We start from the raw sequence: 26,973 nt of genomic DNA, 5'->3' as shown, positions 1-26,973 counted from the left end.
GGACCAACTCTCTCATTTCACAGCTAAACAGTACACTAAAAACATCTGAGGTGAGAAATGGGCAATGCAGTGACAGAATCTTGATTTATACTTCATAAACGCTGCCTAGTCTGACTGCAATTCATGCACAGATTATCCAGTTCCTCCAGAAAAATCATGATCTTGCGATCGCAATAATTCGCAACGCAAATTCAACAAAAGTCTGCAATATTTGCGGGGGCTTATAATTTTTCAAAAGTCTCGCGATTTTTCTGCATTTTCTGGCCAACCAGAAGGCGTCACGCATGCGACGTCATTTGAAACATCATCAGATGCGTCGTCAAATTGCGCTAATGGCATTGCAGTATAGAGAAATGCACTGTATTGACATAAGAATTTGCACTGTTTAAATGCATACAATATGTGTTAAATGTATTAAATTGTTATGTTTATAGAAGATGAAGCTTGCATGTTTTTTTACAGTCACACTGTCTGGTTTTGAGAGCTACAATATTCACTCAGGATTTTTTGCACCATTATTGGAGTCCATGTTTTGAAACTAATTCAATAAAACTAAAGAGACCTATAAAAAACATTTGCAGATATTTTTGTAATATTCAGAATGATTATTATAGCACGTGATTACATGAATCATTTTTTTTGGAGGTAGTAATTTTAAAAAATCACCTTTTTTCCCTCATCATTAGCCGCATTTTTTGTCATTTGCCGCAATTTCCCCTCATCATTAGCCGCATTTTTTGTCATTTGCCGCAATTTCCTGCAAAAAAAAAAAAAATCACATAAAAATGCTGTAATTTTCATTGCCATTTTTGACAAAATTAACCGCAAATTCAAGGGTTTTTTGCCACGAGATCCTGGAGGGACAGATTATCTGCCTCATAAACTACTGTCAGGATGTAGTGACAGTGTACTAAAAAAGGTACGTACTGTGGCTTTAAAGTGAAGCAGCATCTACTCCCCTTCCTCACCAGTTGCTGTTTCTTGTAGCAAGGTCAAATTTCCCAGTTTTCCCAAGAAAAAGTCAGAGAACGTCTGAAAAGTTACTCTCAACCCCCAGGTTGGGAACAACAGGCACACAGGGAATAAACTGAAACTTACTCCTGTTGAAAATAAAGACAAACTGAAGACTTTCTTTGTAAAGTATGTATTTACATTGTTCACTGTTGGTTAAATATTAAAGAATCTTGTAACGGTCTTGAAGATATTAAACAGCTTTTACATAAAGTCTTACAAAAGTCACTAAAGACAGTATTCATACATCAATGGTTGACTTGCAGGAATTGTTACAAGTTTAGTTTACAAAATGAATGCATTTCATATTCACATAGTGTATAAATACATCATTAAAAGAGAAGTTGAACCTTAAGTTGAAAATTATCCCACTTGTAATTGTTTAAAAAAACAGAGGTATACATCCTTATTTACTCCATGTTTAGAAAGTTTTAGGCAGATAGAATAAAATATAGAAAAAATGAAAATAAAAAATCTTCAGTCTGTTGTGTTTTACTTAGATAATACAAGTAACTAATGATAAACTAGTTAGAAATCCATATAAAATGCACAGTAAGCAAATGCCTACAGATTATAAATACATTTTAACATGACACCGTGGCAATTATGTTACAAATAACTACATTTTTAACATGCGCAAGGCATTTTGTAGCTGTGACTTTTGACTTGGCCTTCATCTCCTCTGTCAGGCTGGACATAAAAACATTTTGCCTCTACGTGCTTAAACCAATGACCCCGTAACACAGGTGAAACTAATCTTGTAGGGAAATAAATAGAGAAGAATGAGGTAAGTATTTGATTAAAACAACATATTAATACAACAAGAGCGAACACTGTGGGGTTGGTGCTTAGTTTGTGTTTTTATCAGATTCCAGTTGTTGCAGGACTAAACTTGTTCCTCTGACACACGTGTATCGCTCTATGTCAAGTGCAGCTCCCAACTTTGTATCATCTTGCATCATATTTCCTGTCACTCTCAACCATGCATTGTCCATTAAAGAATAACCTCAATTAAAATAAACCTCCTTCAAGGCTTTCCCACAGTTTTCAGCGTAGTTTGACTCCTTTGAACTGCAGAAACTCTCCTAAAACACAGTTGGAGGTGAGGCTCAGTTACACAATGTTCCCATATAATACTAGTGTCATCAAACTCAATGTAAAGCAGAGTACAGTATTAAATAAAGCATACAAAATGTATAAACTTCAGATAAGTGAAGCACTTTGGATCTAGTGGAACTTTTCATCCCACTTTTCTTTTTTCAGTCTTCATTTGTCCTTCATGTTCTCCAAAAAAATACCGGTTTAGTACTGTTCCAAAAAAAATCAACACTTCTTAGCAGGCGGGCGAGGCTGCTCTGCGGGTGACACTTTACGTAAACCTGTTGATTCACATGACGCCATGTGAGTCCTTCATGTCTCTGAGATGCAAACAGAAAGCTGGGATTTCGATCAGATCTTTACTCCCTTTTCCGAAGATTCTCAGCTTGTGTCCTTTAGTTCACAGGCAGCCCCAGAGAAGTTTTAAAGGTGCAATCAGTGAATCTAATCCAACACACTTTTCGTCAAAGTCAGCCAATATCTCCACATGGATCCCTGGCTGTTTGTTGTGTGTGTGTGCAGCAGGAACGAGAGGGGCGGTAAATCTGGCACTTGACGGGAGGGGTGTACTTGTTTGGGTGTTGAGTTCAAATATCAACAACCCTTCTCCAGAATCGCAGACTCCACCTTTGAGAAGTCGGGCTCTAACTTGAAGTTGTCAGTCAGAAGCTCTACTCCACCTTCCAGATGGCGATCTTTCCATCATGTTTGCCAGCTCCGCTAAGGACGTACCGATCCTCTGCAGAGCAGAGCGCCGTCACCTTGTCGTTGTGGCCATGAAGCTCCTTCAGGACTTGGTGGCGTTCTGTCTCCAGGATGTAAATCTTTCCTTTGGTAGAGCTGCGGCCAACACCGCCGACCCACACCTGGAGAGACATGAACAAAGGGGACAGATACTGTGGTTTTATTTTATGATACTTCCAGGATTATAGGGCATTTGTAGGTGTTAAGTGTTTAATATGTGTGTGTGCATCAGTACTGTATTAACCTGGTTTTTAACTTTGATCATGCAGTAACATCCAGTGCAGTCCTGTAGAGTCACGCGGTGATAGGGTTTGGCAATGTCCTTAATGTGCCAAATACACACTTCTGCTGAGTCGGCACAAACGCTCCACAGCTCCTCCTTCTAACAAACACATAAACACATAGAGGACAAAAGGGTCACACTTCAATATGATACCAAAACACACCAATACACTGAGAGAAATTGTGTGTGTGGTACCTCAGGTAACAGCAGTATAGAGCTGAATGTAGCTATGGATCCTCTCTGCTGCTCTGGTAGATTCAGACGATGTTTCAGTGAACCGTTCCTCCACACCTCCATTATATTGTCCCTGGAGCCTGGAGAGAAAGACAGACATAAAAAGAGGGTGAGGTGATTCAATTTCACATCATCAGCTATCAAGTTTCCTGTTTGAAGGCTCCAGATAGAGGAGTGTGACACTTACAGCACCACAGCGTCCCGTTACAGCTGTAGACGGACTGCAGACGGTCGCAGGAGAGACGAAAATGCCTCTTCACCTGAGGGATTAGTGACACAAAAATCAGAGTTATGAAGTGAAAATTTTTGTTCTTAAAACGGGAAATGACTCGAATAACAGAGGATTCTTTGACCTTTTTTGACAGTACATAGCACACTGTTTTATTTAGAACTTGACAAGAGAATTTAAAAAAAAAAGTGTTGGTTTGAAACTGACCTGTAGTGTCGAGACATCCCACACCATGATGCTTCCCTCAGCACTGCAGGAGTACGCCACCTTCTGGCTGAAGAACATTTGAGCAATTTACATGTTACTTGGGTGCAGAATTGATTTACACGTACATCTGTATCTTTTCCTCCCTTCAGCTCAGTTAAATCGAACTCAAAACTCCATTTACATCTCAAACACCATCAGTATTGGTCATTTTCATGGGATCTAAATAAGCAACAGTTGAGGTGTGTTTGTGTGTGTTACCCGTATTTGTCTGTGTCCAGGGCCAGTCCTGTGACCTCCGCCCTGTGCTCAGTCAGCTGTCTGTTACAGACCATTGCCACCATGCTGATGATGTAGATAACCGAGTCCTCGGAGCCCATCCACACCTGGTCCTTATCAACTCCCAGCATGCAGTTCTGAACACAGAGAGACAAAAATATGTTACACATCAGAAGTAACACAGCTCAAAGAACATAACAACTGGGTGTGTGGAGATATAGGAGAACTGTAGGTTTTGAGACTGAATATGGAAACATTCAGGGCCGAATTTTGGATGAATAAAAGAAAGTCCACAGAGAGGTTCACATGAACTACATACTTGTTCTAGCATTTTCAGCTGCATTTACATCAGTGACACAAATTTCCTTCAAAACAATGAGGCAAGTGATTAAAAATGAGTCGAGACTAAACACTTGGTTAGTTATTTCTCCAGCACAAAATGCCCCAAAATTTGCTGGCTGTAGCTTTACATCATGAGGATTTGTTGCTTTTCTTTATCTTATGTGACAGCAAACTGATAACTGTAAGGTTTTGGACAGCAAATTGGACAAGCCAAAACATTTAAAGACGTCACACTGGGCTTTGGGTAATTGTGACATACTCTTTCCTGCAGCGGCCGAGAGAACTCAGTGTAATGCAACTTGGGAAACGTTTAAATTTGCTTGTCTTTTCTCAAGGTGCAGTGCGTTAAGCCCTCTTTGCGAATGTTCTTTTCACTTTCTCTGACATTTTATGGACCAAACAATTCACTGACTCAAAAAAAAAAAAAAAAACCTAAGAAGATGGATCAACAGTGACACTAATTGCAGCCCTTAGAGGTAGAAAAGTTTATCTACAGTAGGACCGTTCCTCTCTCTGTAGGTCTCTGCTCCTGAAAGGTACGTGTAGCAGGTATAAACTAGTTCAGGGTATGCATAATGATAAGCATTATATTGGGCTTGGGTTATACAGAAAGTGCTCAAAATTTTGTGTTGGAGAAAAAATTATTGCACAATACTTAGCTTCTCCACTAGGTGGTGACATTGTCTAATAAACTACACTAACATACTGGCCTCTCAACACCAGCACATCTATGACATGGTCTGTTTTTACAGGTTTAACTTAAAGTCATAATCAGGGGTTTTTTTGCTTTAAATTATCATTATGAATTGGGGAAGTTGCCTGTTTCTAAATATATTTGGTTGCAAAGAAATATCACACAGATTTGAAAATGAGTTTTCCGGAAAATTTAACTGTTGTTTTCAGTTGCTATTTAAAACATTCGTCATACTTCAAGTAACCACTATAGAGGAGGGAGCATGGTCCAGATGTTTAATATGTGACCTGGTGGTGAGCTGTGTGCAAATATTATGGTTGAGTCCAGAGAAAACACACGCACAGGCTCACACGGGTTAACATACTTCATGTGACTGTGACCTGCATGCTTGCAGTGGAGGTCAGTGATTAGCACAGAGCCTTAAAACTTAACACTCATCCTTAACTTCATTTACCTTGAACACTCTCCAAAGAGCTTTAAGACACTCCAGCTGACTTTCACTTGTTTATATTTTCAATATAAAAATGTTTTTGTCATGGGGGGGATGAAAACTATTCAAAACACACTTTCTAAAACATGTGCTTGCATGCCTGAAGATAACAGTGACACTGTTTCATGTGAAGCATACAGGAATATAAACCTGAGGAGAACAGTTTTATCTGTATCTGATGTCAGTGGCATGCACGTGCTGCTGATTCTGTCCACTGATGTGAAGACGTCAAACTTCTCACCAAGTGCTTTCATTCACTGATAAGGTAAGTACCACAACTTCAAGTTCACTACAACATTAAGAATCAGAGAAGTATTAGGTATCATTACATTTTATGATATCATATGCAAGGAGGATAAAAAGTGACTTAAGTATCGATAAAAAAAGTGCAAATAAATACACGAATAAATAAATAAATAAATAAACAAATGCATAAAAAAATGCTGAAATAAATACAGAAAGAAATAAATGCAAAAAAATATTTTTTAAAGAATTAATGTTAAATAAGAGTTGCAATAAATATGAAAAATAAATAGATAAATGCATACATAAATAAACGATTGTTGATAATCAAGACAGGACATAAATAAATAAATATCTTACATTTATTCTACATTTTCATACAATTACAGTCATTTATTAAATTAATTCTTATCTGTATGCTGTTTAAACCTCTGCATTTATTTCTTTATTTAGGTATTAATTTAAATTATTTATAATTTATTTATTTATTTAATCTGTCTTTTATTTATCTTGTCTTTATTTATTCTTTTATTTGTTTATTTCCTTGTGTATTTATTCCTCTATTTATTTGTTTACACATGCATTTATTTATTGATACTTATGTAATTTCAATTCTTTTTCAAATAGATGCATGTTTTTCTATAAATCTTTTTCATTTAAAAAACAAAAAAGTTAAAAAAATGCATTCATGTTTTAAGTTGTTTTAACTCGAGCAGCTTGTACAAAAAACTTTGTCTAAATCAAAAAGTCTAAAAATTGGGACAGATAGATACAATTTCAAATACCTGAGGAGGTGTGGCTCTGAAAAACTCAGTTTACAGAATTAGTGTGTGTAGTGTGTGTATTTTCTTTACCAATCTTGCATTCCCAACGTGGCAGGTGTGTGTGAGGGACCAGCTGGAGGCATCGAACACCATCACCTTCCCCACGCTCACAGACACCCATAACTGACCTGAAACACACACACACACACACACACACACACACGCAATATCTATCAGTTATTTCTCAATTCCTTATCACAAACATGTGACCCACAGCTGCCAGTGTTTACTCTTCCAGGAGGCCAAGAGGGAAATGTGAATATCAACCAACACTTTGAATGGAAACACTTCATGTTCAAAACTATTTTCTCTGCTGCCTGACTCCACCCAGGCTTCACCTAACGGTCAGATTTCCTCCAACGTATTCAGCGCTATTTAAAAGCACCGCTGGCGGAAAGAAAAAGAAAGTCACATCCTGTACTTCGTAGCAGGAGGGGCCGAGAGGGGGAAGGAGAGAGAAGTAGAGAGGGTGTGGAGAGGAGAGAAAGAGAGGGGGGGAGAAGTAGGAGTGAACTGGCCATATTCCAAGAATTCAATTCAGTGACCTATATTCAAACCAGAGAGTCAGAGAGAGGCAGCGAGGGTGGATCTGAATAGACAGATTTGTTCTTTTCACTGACAGAAATCTGAGAGCTGACTGCGACAGAAGAGCTGCACAGTGTCTGTACATGAGGGCATCACTGTGTATGAGTGTGCATGAGGGTGTTAGTGCTGGGGGTCAGTCTGCCACCAGCCGGGCATCTAAGTGGCCCCAGATGGTCGGTCCACTGAAGGCAGTGGCTTTGTAGTTCTTTTTAAGCTGTCTTCCTGCCACGTAATGCGCCAGCCTGTCTGCCCCAGCACAATAAAGTCAAAGGCCTGTACACAAGGGGATAAACAACAGCAAACAAGTCTGCTGTTTTAAGGTCAGATGTGATTACAGGGATCTCCTGATGGGCGACAGATTACAACAAAAAACATATAGAGTTTAGGTAAGGTTTTGTGTGGAGGCACAGAACAGCCGTGTTTGCAATTGTTTTTTAATGCTGTTCTCTCAAGATCATGGGTTGATTAATCCGTTACTGTGAGTAAACAAGCTTTGTTATGTCAAGATAACAAGCACCCCTTGCTTTCATGCTGCTCTCCAGTACAGGCAGCTGCAGACCCAGACCCAGGGTGAGTCTGAGTGAGATGGAGACAGCTGCCCGAAGGAAGAGAGGCTTTGCCCGGTGAGGCTCCAACATAATGTCATCTTCTGCCCTCTGCTTTGAGGTGGTGAATTTACAGCTCATGGCAAATAAATATGATACAGTCTCTGGCTTTTGTTTGATGTCGTTGTTCATTTCCGACCCAGTGTTAGCATAATTAGCATGCATTAGCTTGTAGGGCTAACTTGGCTTGCTGCTAGATTACTTGAACATCGCTGTCACCTTAAATATCCCACCGAAACCGATTCAAACTCAAACTGTGTATGGGAAAAGACGAACAAGCAGCCAAATATCCGTATTAAACAGCCAAATCTGATTTAACAGACATAATTCTGAGTCAGGCACAGCCCCACACAGCTAAAAGGCTGACTTGTGTATTTAAGACAATTTTACCTTGAGGAGAAGCTTCCCTCCCTATACATTCTTTAAAGTCTGTCTGACTTCCTTTTCTAGTGTTCCTGTAAAGAAGACCAGAGGAGGAAGTGCTGTTGAGAAACTTTATGGGCAGCTTTATGACGACCTGTCTTTTTATGCTGGAGTGAAACTGTAGAAGGGATGACAAAGCAAAGGTCATGTGTGTATGTTTGCCAGTCAGTGTGTGTATGTCAGTGATTGTGCAACTCCCCTGAGAGAGACAGAGAAACCTGACAGTTGTCATTGTGGCGATAATGAGCGGACTGAAAGGACTGCTTGGTTACAGTTGGTACCTGGTGTGTATAGAAGTACATCTACAGCCTGAGGTGCGGCGAGCTCCAGCGAGGGGTTGATTTTGTGCTTCAGTGTCTCTGCGGTTGTCTTGGGGACCATCATCGGCACTAGAGACACACAAACCACTGTTAACGAGAGGTAACTCGCCTTTCACAGGTGGTGAATGCACAAACACGCACTTAAAACCCTCCAAAACGGCAATGAAAATCTCTATGCAGCCTCTGATGAGTCATTATGTACTAAGTTAAGTTTCCAAATGATCTCAAACCAGTCTTAACTGAGGGTCTTTAATATTGAAACTGCAACCAAAAACAAGTCTCTACATGATAAAAGTAAAGCCTACAACAATAATCATCACTACCTTCCATCTTGATGCGGTCAAAGTGAGCCAGCTTCGAGGCAGCGTAGATGGCTTTACTGCTCTGAAGGCTGCCAACTACTGCGTCCATTAACAAGGCGTTGGTCAGAGCCTGCTGCATGTACTGTGGGTCCTGGAGACAAAGAGACATTATTCAAACTTCAAAAAGGCGTCAAAATGAATTTCTAGATGCATTTAAAGTCAAACAGATGTGCCCTCTGATACTAAAAGTTCACAAATATAAAGATATATTTTTAAAAGACATTACAAAGATGGCCACTTTAAAGAACTCATGTTAAAGCAAGTCTAGAAAAATAGATTTTAGGGAATAACAGTGGTACCGATTCAATTATAAATGTAAACAGGCTTTGATACGAGCATGCTACAGTAGAAACCTCTTTTAATGATCACTATACATGGATGATATTATAATCAAAAAAATGTTTTCTTTGTCTTTCATGCAGATTACCATCCACTTGACATTTGTATATTTATTACAGCAATATAAAGCAACAGCTTTGCTATTTAATGTAATCTATTTAGTGTTTCAAAATACAGTAAGTGCACAGCTGTTTCATTATTAATCCACTTAACGAGAGTGGCTACAACCACAGGTGCTTTCCCCGTGCACACTCATTTTGTCCCCATCACCAACAGCCATGACTGTTTTTCGTTTGATTAGACTACACCAGCACCGGCCTCAGATTGTCGGCTGGAAGCACAAGGATTACTATGAAGCAAAGTATCATGGGCGCAGAGTAAAAAGAAAAAACAACAGAATCACCCTACTTTTAAATTCTTTTTCTATAAGTTGTCATGTCTGAAAAGACCCACAATGAACACTGTAAATAGATTACTTGATTAGTAAATGTGAGTTATTTAAAGAGCATGTGTATACAGGGTTTCAAGTGCCAAGTATCAAAAACTGCAATTCTTTGAATGGCCACTTGAGGCTGGCACCAGAAGTCAGTCAATCCCCATAGACCCCCATGTTAAAATGCCGAACTTTACAGCAGAAATCAACATGTTTACAGCCTGGTACAAAAACAGTTCTGGTCTCTTTAGCTAAATTCACCATTCATGACAACTGTACTTTTTATGTAACTCAGTTTGCATTTTATTAGGGCTGAAAGTTATGCATAATTAAGGGCGGACCACTTTGGGTGACAGGCTTCTCAGTCGGAACCACCCTTTCTCCTCCACCTCTCTCGTTTAAATATGGTCACTTCTGGATCCAAAAACTGGTAATGGAGTGCCAAGTGCCAAGCTCGAGGCTTCAAAATGGGGGTCTACAAACCAATAGGTGATGTCACGGTAGCTATGTCTATTATTTTTGGTCTATGGTTTCCACATAGTTTTATCAATGAATTTCCAAAACCTTTCCATAATATTTTACCCCATTTGCATGAAAAACAGCTGTTCCTCTCCTTACGTGACAGCGTGCTTCAGAAAGGGGCATGGCTTTGGCAATAATGCAATGCTGGACTGTTGTAATGACGGTCTGAACGGCCACACAGCACAGCACGGCACTAAATTTTAAATTAGTTATGAACATACATACAACATATTTCGCATAAAGTTACATATTTCCTGATTTTTATGAACATATATTAAACAATAGTGAAAACGATGTAAACTCAAATATTTTCCCAAATATTCTGTCAATGTCAAACTATTTCCCGGCCTGGAAAATAGTTTTTCTAATTTAACAACTTTAACAGGAATTTCATGTCTGGGAACCCTGCGATCACTGTAAGTGGTTTCCACTGTATATCATGAGAAAAGACAGTAGAGGTGAGAGACAGAGATGTTACACAAAGGAAACCCTCTGTCTTTGTTCAAGTGTGTGTTCGTGTACGCCTCAGGGAATTTCAACCACACCTAGCTAAGGTCACTTAAGTTCAAAATGACTGGTATGCGCACACACGCACGCACGCACGCACGCACGCACGCACGCACGCACGCACGCACGCACGCACGCACACACACAAAGAGAAATGAAAATTAAGGCAAAGTATGAGTAATACAGGCACATAATGACTCAAAATTATCTTTCGTTTAGATGCATTTATTCCTCTCATGTCTGATTCCCCCACACATACGAATATCTCTCCCCCACACATACAGTACACCCTCATACTGGCTCACACCTACACCCTACAGTTACAGCTTTACCTTGTGTTGGTCAGCCATGTTGCGCCCGGCCCACATTTCTTTGACCATGAGGTTCCACAGCTCGGTCTCTGTTTTCAAATTGGCCTCAAACGCCTCCTTCCTGCCCCGAACACGCAGCTTCAGGCTGGGGATTCGCAGAAGCAGGAAGGGAGCCGAGGACACTTTCACCTCCTGCAGGAAAACAGAGGAAGATAGGATGTAGGTCGCTCCGCAGGATCAACATACTTAGATTGACTATGGTGCTTTGACAGCACATTTTTTCAGGCTCCTAGTTCTGACTGAAGCACTTTTTTGAACTCCCCTCAGAACCTTTCCTTCTCCTCACTTTAGTTTCATTTTTAGAAAAACGAACCTCTAAATCTCGATACTGTGCCACCTCCACGTAACCTGGTCGTCCATCAGTCAGCAGAAAGAGCCGTCGCTGAGTCATGGCGATCTTCCCCACGCCGCGGCTTGTCTTGACAGAGGAGGACAGCTTGAAGACGCACTCGCTGGGCTCAATGTGCTCCAAGACGGACGCTGGCAAGCATACCTGTAAATCACATATTAAGTGTGTCAATTGGTCAGGGAAAACCTTTTCAAAAAAATAGGTTTCATTTTATTGACTTCGATGTTAAGGGACATTAAAATAATACATTAATGCATTACTACATTAAAACTATTTATAAAATTGCACCAGAAAATGCATTTAACACCCTTAAAAGTTATTATAATTTAAAATAATTCATTCAGTTTATCAGAAATCACTGTATCTTTAAACTCTTTGGTGTTTTACTTGATGAAAATTTGACTTTGAAGAATCATTAATTCAATTTGTAGTTAAAAAAAACAAACAAAACCTGATCATATCAGTTAAATAGTTTTGTTCATTGCTGACCTTTAATTACAACTGGCAACTCAAATGATATTGCCACTTTCTCTACCAGTCTTTTTAAGATCCTTTCTTTATGACATTTATCAGATTTTTTTTAAGGCAACCCTTGACATGTGAATCATTTGCATCACCAAAAGACACTGGGTTCTCTATCAGATACAGGAGACCTCAGCTGTGGATTACCATCACACTGCAACTCAATCTTTCTTTCTCACAAACTTATAATTAGTTTAATTATAATTAAACTAAACTAATACAAGCTCTACTGCTCAACAACAAAATGAATGTTTCCTGATGCCGTTGCCTGTACGCAGACGTAAAATAAGCTTATAGTTTGAATTATGATCAGCTGATGAACACAAAATTACTGATTTTCCACCTACATGTCACATGACCCCATTACAACTGGGGTATATTCAAGAGTATATTCAAGATTTGGGGCTTAAATACCATTTTCCACCAAAATTAGCTTTTTGAACGTGGGAAAACATGTTAAAAAATAGGCCATAGACTGCTTTCCCATTGCCTGTAGACCAGAGCTGTGCATGGACAGACTGGACAACAGGTTAGTAAACAGCAGAAAGCAGCATGTAGGTCAGAGAAAATGTTACAGTGGTTTCTTCTTTTTTATATCTCTTACTGATTTAGTCTCTCAAAGTCGGTGCTGACTACATTTTAAACATCCACCTGGGTATCGTAAGTCCCTCACTGCAGACTGAAGCAGATCGGATCTGATAAATACCCGTGAGTACTGCAGTGATTTGACCCAGGAGTTAAAGACTATTGTAACCTTTCCCATTAAATACAAAGGCCAGATGTTAGAGTTTTCTGCGCAGTGGGAAAGGGGCTTAAGCTGTATAATACAAGTAAAACCTATACACAGACCTCCTGTGCCTCCGCCTCAGTCTCCTTCCAGATGGTGTAGAAAACTCTGAACAACTCTGGACCAACCTGCTTCTGATGACCTGCAAGAAAACAAGCAAACACACTTTCACTGAGTTTACAAACTATATTTTGATCTTCATTTACCCTGAAATGGTTGACTGAGCAACATTTATCTCACACACACAAACATGCAAGAATCTGGCAGCAGCTCTTTTTTCTATTCTGCCAGCACGCCTGCAGAGCGATCAGTTGGGGGTTGTCGTCATTACTGTACATAATGACTACATACAGTCCACAGTCTGTGCTCTGCCCCCTGCACCAACCTCCCATACATACGCAGTCCTCTGTCAATGGCTGCTGAGCAATCGTAAAGTTTAGTTTTCACTATTACTTCAGAAAAGCACAACAGGACAATGACTTCATATTGTCCAAAATCTCTGATGACCTCTGATTAAGAGGAGGAAAGGAAAGGAGGAGGAAACGTTTGCTTATTATACCTCAGGATGTTCATTCGTTTTTTCCAATCACATAATGTGGAAGGCAAGATAAGCTCGCACTCTGGTCTTTTTTTCCTGAAGAACGTTTTCCAGCACGCGATTTTGGCTGAAACCTCCGCTTTTGAGAAAGTACCTCATCTCCCCCTCTCCAAATTCCCTTCCTCCACTTGCTCTTATCTTAGGCTAAAAACAAATATCCCTCCTTACTCAGTTCACAGCGTTCTTATGACTCAAATATCTTGTCAATCTTGTTTACGTGCCTTTGACAAATCTGGGATCACAGGAATGTTGTCAGGTCACTGTGGCTCTCACGTTGGCTGGCATTACTTGCTACTGGCTGCTCATAATGTTTGAGCAGTGCACCTTCAGATGGCTAGCGTTAGTATTAGAGAAAACATCAGAGAGATTTAGCCATGCATGTTCAAGCCTCAGTTAGATCAAGACCAGTTGTGCACCAAAATCGGTGCCTAGCAGATGCATCAGAATCATTAGTGTGGTTTGCATCTTTTATTTGTTTATGCAGTCTGTTAGCTTGTTAGCTTGTAAGTGGCAGTGGCTGACACAGCGTTAGTGATTGTGAAACATACAATGATATCAGCTATGATGCGGAAGGAAGCTCCAGAGTCTGGTTTACATCGAAAAACTGCACACACACTATCCTGTTTGCTGTCAAAACTTTCACTATGCTAATGCTAATTCTGCTCTCTGTACTGACCAGCCCACTCTGCTCTCAGTACTGATTTCAGGTGTCAAAAGTCTGCCCCCCCATTGATATTTGTCGTCGATATCTGTCGTATAAGACATTGATTGGCTTTCGTATTAGTTAGGTTACTGATGATCTATCTTACCCAGCATATGTTTCAATCTCAGATTTTCAGTAGAGGAATGTGAAAACACCTTTCTAGTGACAAACTTTGCACAAATACAAGAAGACATTGTTATTTATAGATATTTTAGGGGATGTGGGGTGACCTCTAGCTCACCTGGTAGAGTGCGCGCCCCGTATAGGCTGAGCCATTTGCAGCGGCACAGGTTAGATTCCTTCCTGCGGCCTTTGCTGCATGTCATCCCCCCTCTCTCTCCCTCAATCCCTATCTATCTTCAGCTGTACTGTCATTAAAGGCAAAAAACTGACCAAAAACATAATCTTTAAAAACACATTTTAGGGAATGTAAACATAAGAAAAACACATTTTTGAGTTGAGTTGACTTTAACTTTTAAATGAACCATTAGCCACCACCTAAATGCCAGTAAATGACCACTGGAGCCCTGGTTACACCCACAACACCAAACAGCCCTGCATGACAAACTCTCCTTCTTCAAGAAGTGGTGAGGTAATGATTAACCCGGGGAATAAATGTTTGCCTGGAAAAAGGGAGAAGGAGGTGTGTGAGTGTGTGTGTGTGTGTGTGCATATTGAGGCCGTTTAAGACACCCTGGAGTTGAGAAAAGTTTTTCAGGACAGCCTGTTTGACCAGAAAAAGTGGGAAAAGCCTGAGCTGCTCTCACAAATGCGCATTTACATAACATAATATGGTTTTACTGTATAAACACACACACATATGCATCTGCAGCACACTGCACTACTTACCTACAGTGAGAGCGTCAAAGAGTCTATGTATGGTTCCTTGGTCTTTTACGATGCCAGACTCCTGGATACATTTCACAAACTCCTCCAGTTGCATGTATTTTTTCGGCAGCTGGAAACGCTTCACGGCACCTTCCTCATGCCCGTTGCCGTTGCGTGCACGTTCCCGCTCCTGGTCCCTCTTGACCCGACTGATGAGCCGCTTCAGTTCTGGTCGTCCGTCCGCCTGTGGAGAGATTCTGTCAGTTGTTATCACAGTGCTAATCAATAGGGTTATAATTACTTCTTCTTGAGCTGGCGTTTCTTTGCCAAATGATTTTTTAATGTGTTATACACCTCAACAAAAATATGACTGCTTTAACTCAATGTGACCAACTTGTATAAATCAGGTGCACTTGATGCAGTTAACTGAGGTGAATCCAGATAACAGTATTTAAAACTAGCACAGTACATCACAGTGTTTTAAATCATGATGGACTGACCTGTAACCGTTCAGCTTCTGGCAGAGAGTCAACCAGTGACTTAACCATCTGAGATGGGAAAATATCTGAGTCGGTCTTATAAAGACTCTGGAAGTCCTCCAGTGCATCCAGACGCCTGTTGGACACAGTGTTTACCAAACCCCGCAGGTAGTGGTACCTAGAAAGACAGACAGACAGACTGGTTTAGATGTCTGATGAGGGTTATTAATCTGTCTAGAAGTCAGATGACATTCAGAGCATTACTATAGCAGCAAACAACTATTTGCTATGTAAAGTTATAGTGGAGTAATGGCGTCCTGAGCAGAGAATGAAGGCATGCTACCTGTGTGTGTGTTGTAATCCGAGCTTCTCTGTGCTTTGTTGTGGTAAGGCAGTCCGGCTACACTGACATATTCGTACATATGTGTACCCCAAGGGCTAGTTCATTGCAGCGGCTCTGCGTTGCACTTACACAGTGGTTACCACTGATACTGGGAGTGCTTGCCCTAAGGTTCCCCCCCACCGTTTGCAAAGTTTGCTTTGTCTGCACAGTTGCCATTAGCTGCTAGCCGCCACCTCAGCCACCTCCATGTTAAGAACCATGTGTGTGTTTTGCTAAATGATAAATGGACTGAACATGTATAGCGCCTTTTTAGTCCTCTGACCACTAAAAGTCACATTCATGGTGGCCGAGGCTAACATACAAGATGTCACCTACTACTCAGTTTGAACTTCACATGCAGTTGCACAATGATGACATAGGCATCAGGAGCAATTCAGGTTCAGTATCTTGCCCAAGGATACTTCAACATGCAGAGTGGAGGAGCCAGGGATCGACTACCGATCATCCGATTGGTGTATCTAACTGCCTTGCCACAGCCACCACCATTTTTATCTTGGTCGATGATTTATTCCAATATATTAGTGTAATTTTACTTCAGTAAAACTTGCAATTGTCAAACTGATTTCTATTTTCCCTGAATTATTCACACAAAATGACACTATCACTCACCGCAGTGTGAATGCTTTAAAAATGTCACAACTCATGGGATACAACACTTTATGGTTCAGGAATTACAAACTGTTAAAATAAATCTGAACGAGTCACACGCAAATACTGTTCCTGAAGTACTAATACACTGTATCAGCATTTCTTTTTTGAAAAAAAATAAATAAATAAAAATCATTCAGATATCAAAACTGAAAGTACCTGGCCAACAGTGCAGACTCCTCAGGTGGTGTACCGTTAATAGCCTTCCCCAGGGAAGCAACCATGTCAGAATAATAGTTCTTGACGTAATGATAGGCCAGCGGAGGGGGGAACTCTGGGAGGCGGAAAACCTTCACCGCTTTCTGAGGAAACCTCAACCCTGGAGGGTGACAAAGGAAATAACAAATAGTTTGACTTTGTATTGACTTCCACTTTCCATTAACCAATTTCCTTCATCAGCACTCACCAACATCAGGCGACATCTTCCTGAGGGAGGCTGGTCTGTTGGAGCTGATGGCAGTCACAGTGTCATTGGCAGAATGCTCCAGGTTAGGCAGGCTTGCTCCCAGCCTCTTGCTCAGTCTGTCGTTAGGGCTGGCGTAGCTGCTGTAGCCAGACCTGGACAGATCGGACATGAGAGGACGCCGAGGAGACTCCGTCATCGCACGATTCCTGGGGAAAGACGACGAGGTTTAATTATCAGCTTTGTCAACATTGCATAATCAATATTGAAATACAATGTAAAGTCAATGTAATTTTCACACATGGGGGCTGTGCTGTGAACTACAACTACTTTACATGACTGTGTCTCATGTGATGTCAGCATTTTTACTCAATGTGTAACCTAAAAAAAAGGAATTAACATAAATTTCAAAATGTACTTGTTTTAACGTTGCAACAAGCACTATTTTTCTGCTTAGCTTTCAACTTTCTCCCCTCATTGTTGCCTGGTTTCTGTCCCTCAGTCATGACATCATGCCAGCATCATACCTGTGTGCATGGTTACGTGTGTTCTGCTCCATGCGGCTGAAGGTGTCCCGTTTCCTGTTCAGCCTGTCTCGCAGGAATGAGTGAAAGATATGCGTTTCTAATACCTGGGGACAACAACAAAGAGAAGCATGCAGCACAGGTTGTCAGAGTTGGTGTGTGTGTGTTTGTGTGTGTGCTAGTGTGTGTGTCTGTGTTTTTAAATCTGTGAGTGTACCTTTTTGTAAAAGGGCTGGTCTGCTGGCTCCCTGGTCCTTAGAAACTCCTCACTGTTAAAAACTCTGTGTTCATGGTTTAGAAAGTCCTGCACGCCTCTGACAAAGTGATGAAAAATGAGAGATGGACAGAACAGTTAAAACATACAGAAACAGAGAGGAAAGATTAGTCTAAAAGAACCACACACACAGTGATACCTGAAGATGTTGACCACTAGCTCCAGAGCAATGTTTTGTATCTGTGTGTTGAGGCGTGTCTGCCAGTCTCTGCGTTGGCATCGCAGGGTGTTGGCATCAGTGCCCGCTCCAAGGTGACACAGCTCCAAGTCATAGTGAAGCTGGAGACACTCAGCCCTAGACACACAGAAGTATGTGAGCCTCAAATGGTTCAGGATGACCTTATAGGACTATTTAATTCAGCTGTTTAACTTGTGTTCCTTTTGTAATTTGATTTGGCAGGTATTTAGGCTAGAGATTTAATTTTAGTTCCAAATCTGCCTACAGTCTACTGTCGCGTCCAGTGCCAAAATGATTTCTAGTAAACCTAAATTCTGCACCATAAAGTGGTGCTACACTGTTGAACATAGTGTTTCTGTCCGTGAGTAGAGAGAATTTACAACCAGCAGTTTACTTTAACAGTGTGTGTGTGTGAGCGTGCTACCTTGACATAAAGCTCTCAGCCGCAGCCAGGGGAATAGCTGGTAGGTCAATGGTTTCAGACCATGACGACTGAATGATGCCGTCATCAACATTCACCAGAATTAATTCCTCTGTCTCCTATACACAAACATAAACATACACACACACGCATGTATCGTAGGAACAAAGAGTACAATTCATTCATTTAACACAATCAGACTGTGCCCTGTTCTGTCAGACTAACAGACAGCCACTGTTAAATATGTGAACTAAGCTACTGTAAGACACTGAATAAAGATGAATGCTGTGGAGAATGTGAGCTCTAACAAGACTGCTACAAAAAGACTGGTCATTTGAATGACGCAGTAGCAATTTAAACAATACTTAAAGGTATACTATGCAGGATTTTCCTTAAAAAAAACCCCTCTCAATCATCACTTATGACCCACTAGAAGTGTTAGGCAGTGTAATTTTCTGCAGACACTCTGCCCTCTGCCTGTATTTTCTTATTTTCTGTGTTCGGGACGTTTATAGGTGTGTTCCCCCACAACGCTCAGGTGAGGTCAGGGCTTTATAGAAAGGTAGCGACCAGATGACAGACTGTAAACAGCAGGCAACCAAAAGACAGAGCACTGGGAAAATACAAATATTGCGAGGCAAAACGCCAAACAAAATCGAATTTTGGGTTGGCTTTTACTTTCACTTTTGCTGGCGAGCATGTTTGCAAACAGTAACCGACAATCTTGCGCAGTATACCTTTAATGACAGCTCTGATATTAACTAGACAGCCAAGAGCCTTGCACTCTTTGGGAAATGGTAAAAAGATGATAGGTCAAAATTGTAGTAATAGGGGTTACACTTCCATATATTGCCATGCTGTAGGCAATGCAATATATTGCAATTATTTTATTTAAATTTAGGAAGACTGTCAGTATTAACAGTGCACACTTCATGACTCTGGCTGTTTCACTGTCCTGTGTTCTTTGTGTTTGCACTTGCAATATCTTGTCACGTTGAAGTGGAAGAGTCAAACGGCTGAAGATAGTTTACAACACTGAAGGATCAAGCGGCCAGGGTTTAAACACAACACAAAATGAACCACTGCCACTGATCTAAGCCAGACATTACAGGATGGATATTCACTTTATATCAACTAAAGCCAAAATCCTAAAACATTGCTCCCATCATTTTGTGGCAAGAAAGGTCAGATTTGCCAACATAAGCCAAGATGGTAGCCAGGCCTTGATGCTGGTAAGAAAGTCTGTAGACAGAGAATTGTTGTACTCACTGCAGCGACTTCTTCAAAATGACTGATGTGACAGCCCATCAGGAAGGCAGTAGGAGCCATGAGGAAGTCCAGCATTCCTCGGGACAAGACAGGAACATAGGGCTGCTGCCAGGACAGAGGCTGAAACAGATGTCAGAGGAACAGAAGACAGATTAAAAGACGACGAAGTGGATGCTGCAGGAAGTTTCAGAATATCCTTTCTGAGCAAAAAGAAAAAAAAAATTCCTGCAAATATAAGACACAATGTTCCATCTCCACTGACCTGCAGGTACAGAAGCAAACTCTCTGCGACCAGAGTGAGTCTGGCATAATCAGCAGAGAAGAATACCAGCCTCTGCTCTTGGAGGAGGCAGGACAGCACCTAGAGAGAGATGGACCTCATTTTAAATATTTAGTATGTAGTTTATAAAAAGAAGGACCTCCCTTTGCCTCTTGTACCTCTAAACAGCACCCATAAACGCAATAAAAATACCTTCATATGAATTACATAAATAAGTTTAACATCACATTATAACTTTTTCTTGTGCTTATATGCCATGCAATACCAGTCTCTGTGTTCTACATTACCTGGAGCAGCGTTGTGTGTGTGAAACAGAGGAAAGGAAGATGCAGGTCGATGTCAATAACAGGGCTGTCTTGATCCTCCCTTGATGAAAGAACCACATGAAGAGGACGCAGGCTGAAGGACTAACACACAGAGACACACACACATTTTACTATCAACATCTAGCAACTGAAACTGGTCTCACACAGAGAGAAGTAAAGATAGAGGGTGAGAGACAAACAGTGAGATGTCTCAACTGAGACAGAGAGAGGGAAGAAGTGTTTTCTCACCACATGTAGCTGTCCAGGAGGTGGTAAAGGGACCAGGGACAGCTTGGCTGAGAATTCCTTTATTGTCTCCTCAAAGTCAGCTTGTCTTGAAGGCCGCAATTGGACCGAGAGACTGAGATGAGGAGGCAGAGACAGGTTTGACTCGTCATCCAATCTCCTTAACCAAAAGCTAGGTTTTCAATCAGCTGTATGTGTGTGATAGAAATTATTACCATGACAAGCAGTCTTTTAGAGCGTTGTAGTAGGGGAACTTGGAGATGACACACACAGCAAAGGGTGTATAGAGACGGACCTTCGATGAGTTCCACCTGTGGCCGTTCTGGACAGCACCTTCCTGATAGAACCGACAGAGTGGACAGACAGTGAGAAACAACTGCCTGCTTTCATTTGATTCAATATGATTTTCTGTTTGCGTGTGTGTGTGTGTGTCTGTGTGTTTGCACCTGTACAGCTCTGTAGTACTGCACGACAACTCCATGGGTTCGGTTCCCAAACAGGTCAGTAAAAACCAGGAAGTGATAACTGTCTTCCTTCTGCTCATTCGCTAACTGAAGACCACCTATCCAATGGAAACAAAGAAGTCTCAAGATACGCCTTTTAAGCAGAGTTAAGCTGAATGTGGCGTTCATGTCATAAAAGGAGACACATTCAGATGAAAATCCAAGTCGCAATACCGACTGTGGAACTCAGATTTTTGTCATTTTATTAAAAGACATATGGCTGGAGGGTAGGAAGGCAGGACAAGTCTGCACACCAGTGGGTGGATCTGATGTGTCATCTACACTGTGGACTTTTAGCGAGACAATGATTCATGACGGTAGCTCAAGATTGTGATGTGGGACTTTGTTCAGGCAAGATGGTGATCCATGATGGTAACCACAGTGCAGCAAGATCAGTCACATCATGGCTATATCTTTAGAGATCAAGGTTTCGACATGTCACGTCTTGCACTGAAGAAGTAAGTCTAGCACACCAGGCAAATGTAAGAACTTGTTGCTTATCATACAGTCACCGTTGGCCTTATTGAGGTAACAGACTGTTGTATTTACAGAAGAAACAGATGTCTCACTATTGTTATAATGTTATTCAAAACAAAACATGGTCGTGTTAAGGAAGAGGAAACACAGTATACCAGGGAAACAGAGCTGCGGCAAGGCGATGAGGTCCAGATCCTTTGGAACACTGATATCCTCTGTCGCAGAGGGTGTTTCACTACGATTGGTTGTTTCTCCATTGGACAACGTCTCTGCAGCACGATCTCGCCTCTTCTGCAAACAAACAGAAAGACAACAAATATGGATTCTACTTTTTGAATGTGATAAGCAAAAATGTTGCTAAATGTGATCTGAAATGCCCAATCCTTTATCCACGTGTATGATGTTTGAAAGACCAAAAACAGTCTCAAATTTAATTCAAAACTATTTTGTTTACCTTTTTGATGAAGCTCCTTCTCCTCTGGACACGACTGAAAGCTGGTCCAATCAACTGGCTGGAGTTGGTCTCCTTGGAAACAAACGGTGGGGCATGGACCTGCAGGACCTCTGCTTCTAGCACGGGGGGTTCGGTTAACTTACTCTGCTGATGAAGCTGTGACACAATTTGGAAATAGTTAGGGTTATAGGTTTGACAACTGAGAAGTCAGAGTACATATTTGCACCCAATTAAAATCTATTTTGGTGTCTTTTTTTGAAGTTGTATTAATAATTCAGTTACTTCAGGATAAAATGTTGAAGTGTATGCAAATATGAAGCTGTGAGGAACGAATACATAAATATAAGAGGAAGAAACCTTGACCGCACATAACACTGCAAATAAATATTCTAAAATGCGTTTGGTTTTTTGTTTGTTTTACTTTTTTCAGAATTAACCCCCATTGTAGCCATTGAAAATGTCTAATGCATTTTTAATGCATCTGACCAATCAAACCTGTTGCATGCCACAGATGGTTTGGTTTATATTAGAACTTAATTGTTTATTTGTGTCAAATCATAAACCTTTATTCATTGTACACTGTTAACTATTTCAAGGTACGTGTGTTAACTGTTAGATACCATGTACACCTGTTCATATTGTCGAGATTAACTGCCCAGGTGCAAAAGGTCCATTCAATAGTAACCTCATAACAGAAGAGCTAAAATATGGAAGTATATTTCAGTGATTTGGAAACCTCAGAAATGTCTCAACTGTAACTGAAATATAGATGTCGACATCTGTATGTCTACATACTGCGTAGCTTATGTGTTTGACAGTGTGCACATGGTTTTTCTTCTGAATGTGTATATATACCTGGTTTATGTCTCGAAGCTTATCGCTGGAGGCTCCAACCACCACACATGCCTCCAGCAGTCCAGACGGGAGCTCTGCCATCTCACAAACTGCCAGAAACACACACACACACAAAGTGCATTTATATGAGGTGAGGTCATTATCACATAGATGTGTCAACCATCAGCAATTTTCTTAACATTTGTACTGAGGTAGATTTTTTTCCTTACAGTGTCTCAATATAATATCAAAAAACAGACATTTGATTTTATCTCTAAAGCAATCCTAAACTGAATTTCCAAATAATTTACTAAATCATACATATATGTATTAATAAAATTACATACAATGTAACAGAAGAGATATATAAAGATAACACCCACACCAGATATAATTAGAGAGAGCCGCTGTTAAAAATGACAACATCAGTGACGGCAATAGCAGAAGGAGCTGTGGCGACAGTTCAAAGATTTCACATTATGGCCATGACTCACAAAAGATTCCCAAACCAGATGCTGATATCATCTAAGGTCAAGTTTTCCAAATGACAAAAGTGGAGCTTGAGCAATCTAATTAGTAAAAAACATACATCATCAGCTAAATTAAAACCAGCAGAATCTTTGGGTCTTACTTATAACAATACTCTCTCTCACTCACACACACACAAACACGCACACACATGCAGACAAATCTCTTTTCCCGCAACTTCCTCCAGATGTGTGCTGACACACACAGACGTTCACATGCAAAGACATAGCTATAAACATCTAACTCACCCTAACACAGTCAGACGTTAGGGTTTGGTCACTGGTGCAGTAAACCAGTTCTGTCGTCAGAATCACAGATGGGAAACCCATGTTAGTATCACTAACTGTACCAGAGAGTGAACACAGAGGAAAACACTCTCCTTCATGAGCCCATCCTTAAGAAGAATCACTTAATCCTGCTGAGAGAGAACCCACATTGATTCTGATCACTACCTTGTTGTACAACTGCTCTATCAGATAAGCTCAAGTGCCCTTCATCTACAGCACCTGTTGAGCTCCGAATAAATTCTTTTGAACAGATTCACTTTATCCTTTATTTTGGATATTTCTGCTTTAAGTGGTTTTCGGGCACTCTTAATCTGACACCAAGCCTCAGACCAATTTGTATTCCTATTTGCAAAAGCATCATTTCCACAGGGAATGGGGGCATGTCACTTTTGTCACTTTTCAAAATCCACTTTTTTATCCCCTTATCTTTTATTGTTTCAGGTTAATTTTCTCACTTAAGTTTCTCTAATTCATTCATTTTCCATAAGCACTTATCCTGTTAGGGGTCGCAAAGGGGCTGGAGCCTATCCCAGCTGACATTGAGCGAAAGGCAGGGTACACCCCGGACAGGTCGCCAGACTACCACAGGGCTGACACATAGAGACAGACAACCATTCATGCTCACATTCACACCTATGGACAATTTAGAATCACCAAGTAACCTGCATGTCTTTGGACTGTGGGAGGAAGCTAGTGTAACAGGAGATAACCCACGCTGACACGGGGAGAACATGCAAACTCCGCACAGAAGGGCTCCCCCACCCTGGGTTCGACCCAGGAACCCTCTTGCTGTGAGGCAATTCTTATTTACGGTTAATATTTTCCTAAAAATATGCTGGTATGATAAATCAGTGCGAGCTCAGCACAGTGCTCTTTGTAGTAAAAATGAAACTACAACATTATTCATTAAGTATCTTTAGGTATCTGGAACCTAAAATGAATCAGAGTTGGGATAGCGCATCAACAATACAGAGGTTTGCATAGCCTATATGTGTAAGTGTTGTCAAAGTTACCAATTTATCAATACATATTGATTCTAAATATTGGAAACGTTTTGAATGCTCATTTTCCGCAGAATCGATAAACTGGTTACTGCTGCGCAGGTGTTACTAATAATACTAACAATGGCTCCGCTCTGTTCAGCTGCTCCAGTGAGCCAGCATGCATAATTGCAAGAACATGAAATTAAAGTAGCTAAATTGAATTCAGCCATCGTCATTGTCATTATTTACACCTGTCCTTTTCCTACTGTGACAATTGAAAATGTCTTCCATGAAAAAGGCCGATCAACCCACCTATCTACCTACTTATCTATCTGGGTTAGGCAGAGCCACGAATACACATCTGACTTGCATTAGTTGCAGCTACAGGCAAAACCCCAGGAACTGTTCTCTGTTAAACTATCCTGTTTTTCCTCAGCCATTCTCTTTCATGTCTTTCAACTCTCCCCCTCTCTTCTCTCTACCCTTCTTTAATCTCATCATCCTACTTTTCCCCTTTTATCTACTTTATCACCTCCTCTTTCATCCCACATTGTTCTCCGGTTTTGTCCCCCTTCTCTGTTTTGCCATTTTCTTGTCTCTCTTTACCTTCGACACGCTTGCTTGCTTTCTTTCTCTCTGTCTTCAGGCCATTCCGGGCTCTGACTAACTACCCTGCTGTGTCACGGACACACACACACACACACACACACACACACACACACACACAAACTTTAGTCATTTACTCCCTGAAAACCCCTAAATTTGGAAACCCAGTGCGTGTAGGAGTGTGTGCAAGATTACAGTTCTCATAAACTCAACCAGTGTCCATCATTATAGTACATTTATAACTTTTCACACAAATGAAGTGGCAGGACAGTCTCTTGCACACACACACACACACACACACACACACACAGAGTGATATAAACACTTAATAAAAAGCAGATGTCGTGCATGTGAGACTGAGACAGACTGAAAGAGTAAAAAAAACAACAAAACAAAAACAACACTTTTCTGAACAAAAGCAGTGCTTGTTTTTGCTTCATTTCTTCATTCCACATTGTTTGCAAAGATTCCACTACCAAAACATCACTGAGTGGAATAACTTTATCATCAGTATACCTCACAATAATATAGTTGTGACTTGAGTGGAGAGCGTAGCCTCCATGCAGACACGCAGAAGCTGTCCAGGAGCTTTAACAAACACGTTTGGCTTCATATACTTCATAGTGGAAGCTGCTTTGATGCAGCCGACAATTTCACCAAGCAACTGCAGGGTAAGCAGGTATATTATAGAAGCGAAAATACATTTTGAAGAAGTCTGCTTCCAAAGCTTTCTGTGCTTTGAGACAGACCTGCTAGTGTTTGCAAACTTGCACCAATCATTTCTAAATTTAGAAGTCAGATGGAGTTTTAAATTGCAAATTGGCACAGTCCAACAGACAGTAAACGGGTCACTGATTCTGTTGACCCATTGCATTTCTTTGCAATTACTGTTGTGTACAAATACATTTTCTGGTCTAGACCTGCTACCAAAGCTAGAATTTGAACTTCAGACTGGGAGAATTCATCTACTCCACCTTGCATCTTAGGGCTGCACAATAAGCACTGCAAATAGAGTAGCCTCTCACTTCACATCCCAGTGAAATGACAGCACAGTGCATGCTCTCAGGTGTTTACTGAGCTCTTCTGGGACACAGGAGGAGGGTGAACTCTTAAAATGGGTGGCATGCCCCTTTAATGGGCACCAAAATGTACTAGCTTTCGGTTGGTGTGGGAAAAAACTAGAGCTTATCATTCATGACCTGAACCAGTAAACAAAAGAAAGACAAACATGCTGTAGTAAATCTGTCTCTTATCAACCTGCCTTCCTCGGTTTGTAACATTGTTCACTAGATAAATACCTTTAAAATTAATGTTGACACAACCTGTATGTCGCAGATATTAAACTAGGGTATGTTTATGATTTGGCGGGCAGGTGGAAAAGTGCCAGAAAATGAGCAACATGTGGTTGTGAGCCAAGGCACATCCCTCAGATTTACCATGTAATTATACAGCCCAAATCAATTAGAACAGAGCAAACGGGTCATGTTAGCATGCAGGATCAGTTTCACCCAACTGTCAGCAGAACAAACCGTCCGCAATGTTCACATAATACACACAACGTTTTATAACTACAGTTGACAATGCTGTAAAGTTAGTTAAAGGACATGAAACTGACTTGTTAAGACCAGTCGAGCAAGATTCTTGAAACAGCAACGTTAAAATCAGAGACTCACCTTGTTTCACTCGGTCATTTCCACTGGACAGACGGTTAAGTCACACTGACGAGAAGTAAGCTAACGTTAGCTCCAGCTAGCTATCATGAATTTATTATAACGTCTCAACGCTACATTACTTACTTCAATGCTGTCTCTGACTTTTACAGTATGCTGTGATTCAACTTGCTGACACACACACACTGTGTGGGTTACCGCGGGTCTGTCAAACTCAACGCAGCGCCATATTCACTTGAACTTCCTATACATTTCAAAATAAAAGTTTTTTC

General features: G+C 40.8%; 1 protein-coding gene across 2 annotated transcripts; it reads right to left on the bottom strand.

The window, feature by feature from the left end:
- Nucleotides 1-1,128: 1,128 nt before the first annotated feature.
- dennd3a (DENN/MADD domain containing 3a) lies at nucleotides 1,129-26,946 on the bottom strand. Of its 2 annotated transcripts, none has more exons than XM_050035087.1 (30): nucleotides 26,828-26,946; nucleotides 22,649-22,737; nucleotides 21,794-21,949; nucleotides 21,495-21,630; nucleotides 20,806-20,921; nucleotides 20,575-20,696; nucleotides 20,363-20,474; nucleotides 20,096-20,215; nucleotides 19,791-19,889; nucleotides 19,529-19,648; nucleotides 18,263-18,378; nucleotides 17,800-17,955; nucleotides 17,604-17,700; nucleotides 17,390-17,493; nucleotides 16,866-17,071; nucleotides 16,619-16,778; nucleotides 15,430-15,586; nucleotides 14,951-15,173; nucleotides 12,863-12,942; nucleotides 11,456-11,635; nucleotides 11,104-11,274; nucleotides 8,932-9,061; nucleotides 8,570-8,677; nucleotides 6,706-6,803; nucleotides 4,065-4,219; nucleotides 3,807-3,873; nucleotides 3,558-3,630; nucleotides 3,332-3,450; nucleotides 3,098-3,235; nucleotides 1,129-2,975 (listed from the first exon to the last, which is right to left on the bottom strand). In XM_050035087.1, the coding sequence occupies exons 2-30, from the start codon at nucleotides 22,727-22,729 to the stop codon at nucleotides 2,781-2,783; spliced, it is 3,795 nt and encodes a 1,264-aa protein (XP_049891044.1). In that variant the 5' UTR covers nucleotides 22,730-22,737; nucleotides 26,828-26,946; the 3' UTR covers nucleotides 1,129-2,780. The 2 variants fall into 2 exon arrangements, with proteins under 2 accessions (XP_049891044.1, XP_049891043.1); XM_050035086.1 differs by having other exon boundaries at nucleotides 26,705-26,919.
- Between the last annotated feature and the right edge of the window lie 27 nt (nucleotides 26,947-26,973).

The sequence above is a fragment of the Epinephelus moara genome, chromosome 22, assembly GCF_006386435.1.
Source record: "Epinephelus moara isolate mb chromosome 22, YSFRI_EMoa_1.0, whole genome shotgun sequence".
Taxonomy (NCBI): domain Eukaryota; kingdom Metazoa; phylum Chordata; class Actinopteri; order Perciformes; family Serranidae; genus Epinephelus; species Epinephelus moara.
The sequence above is the reverse complement of the archived record's forward strand: the minus strand, read 5'-3'. Positions and strand labels throughout refer to the sequence as shown.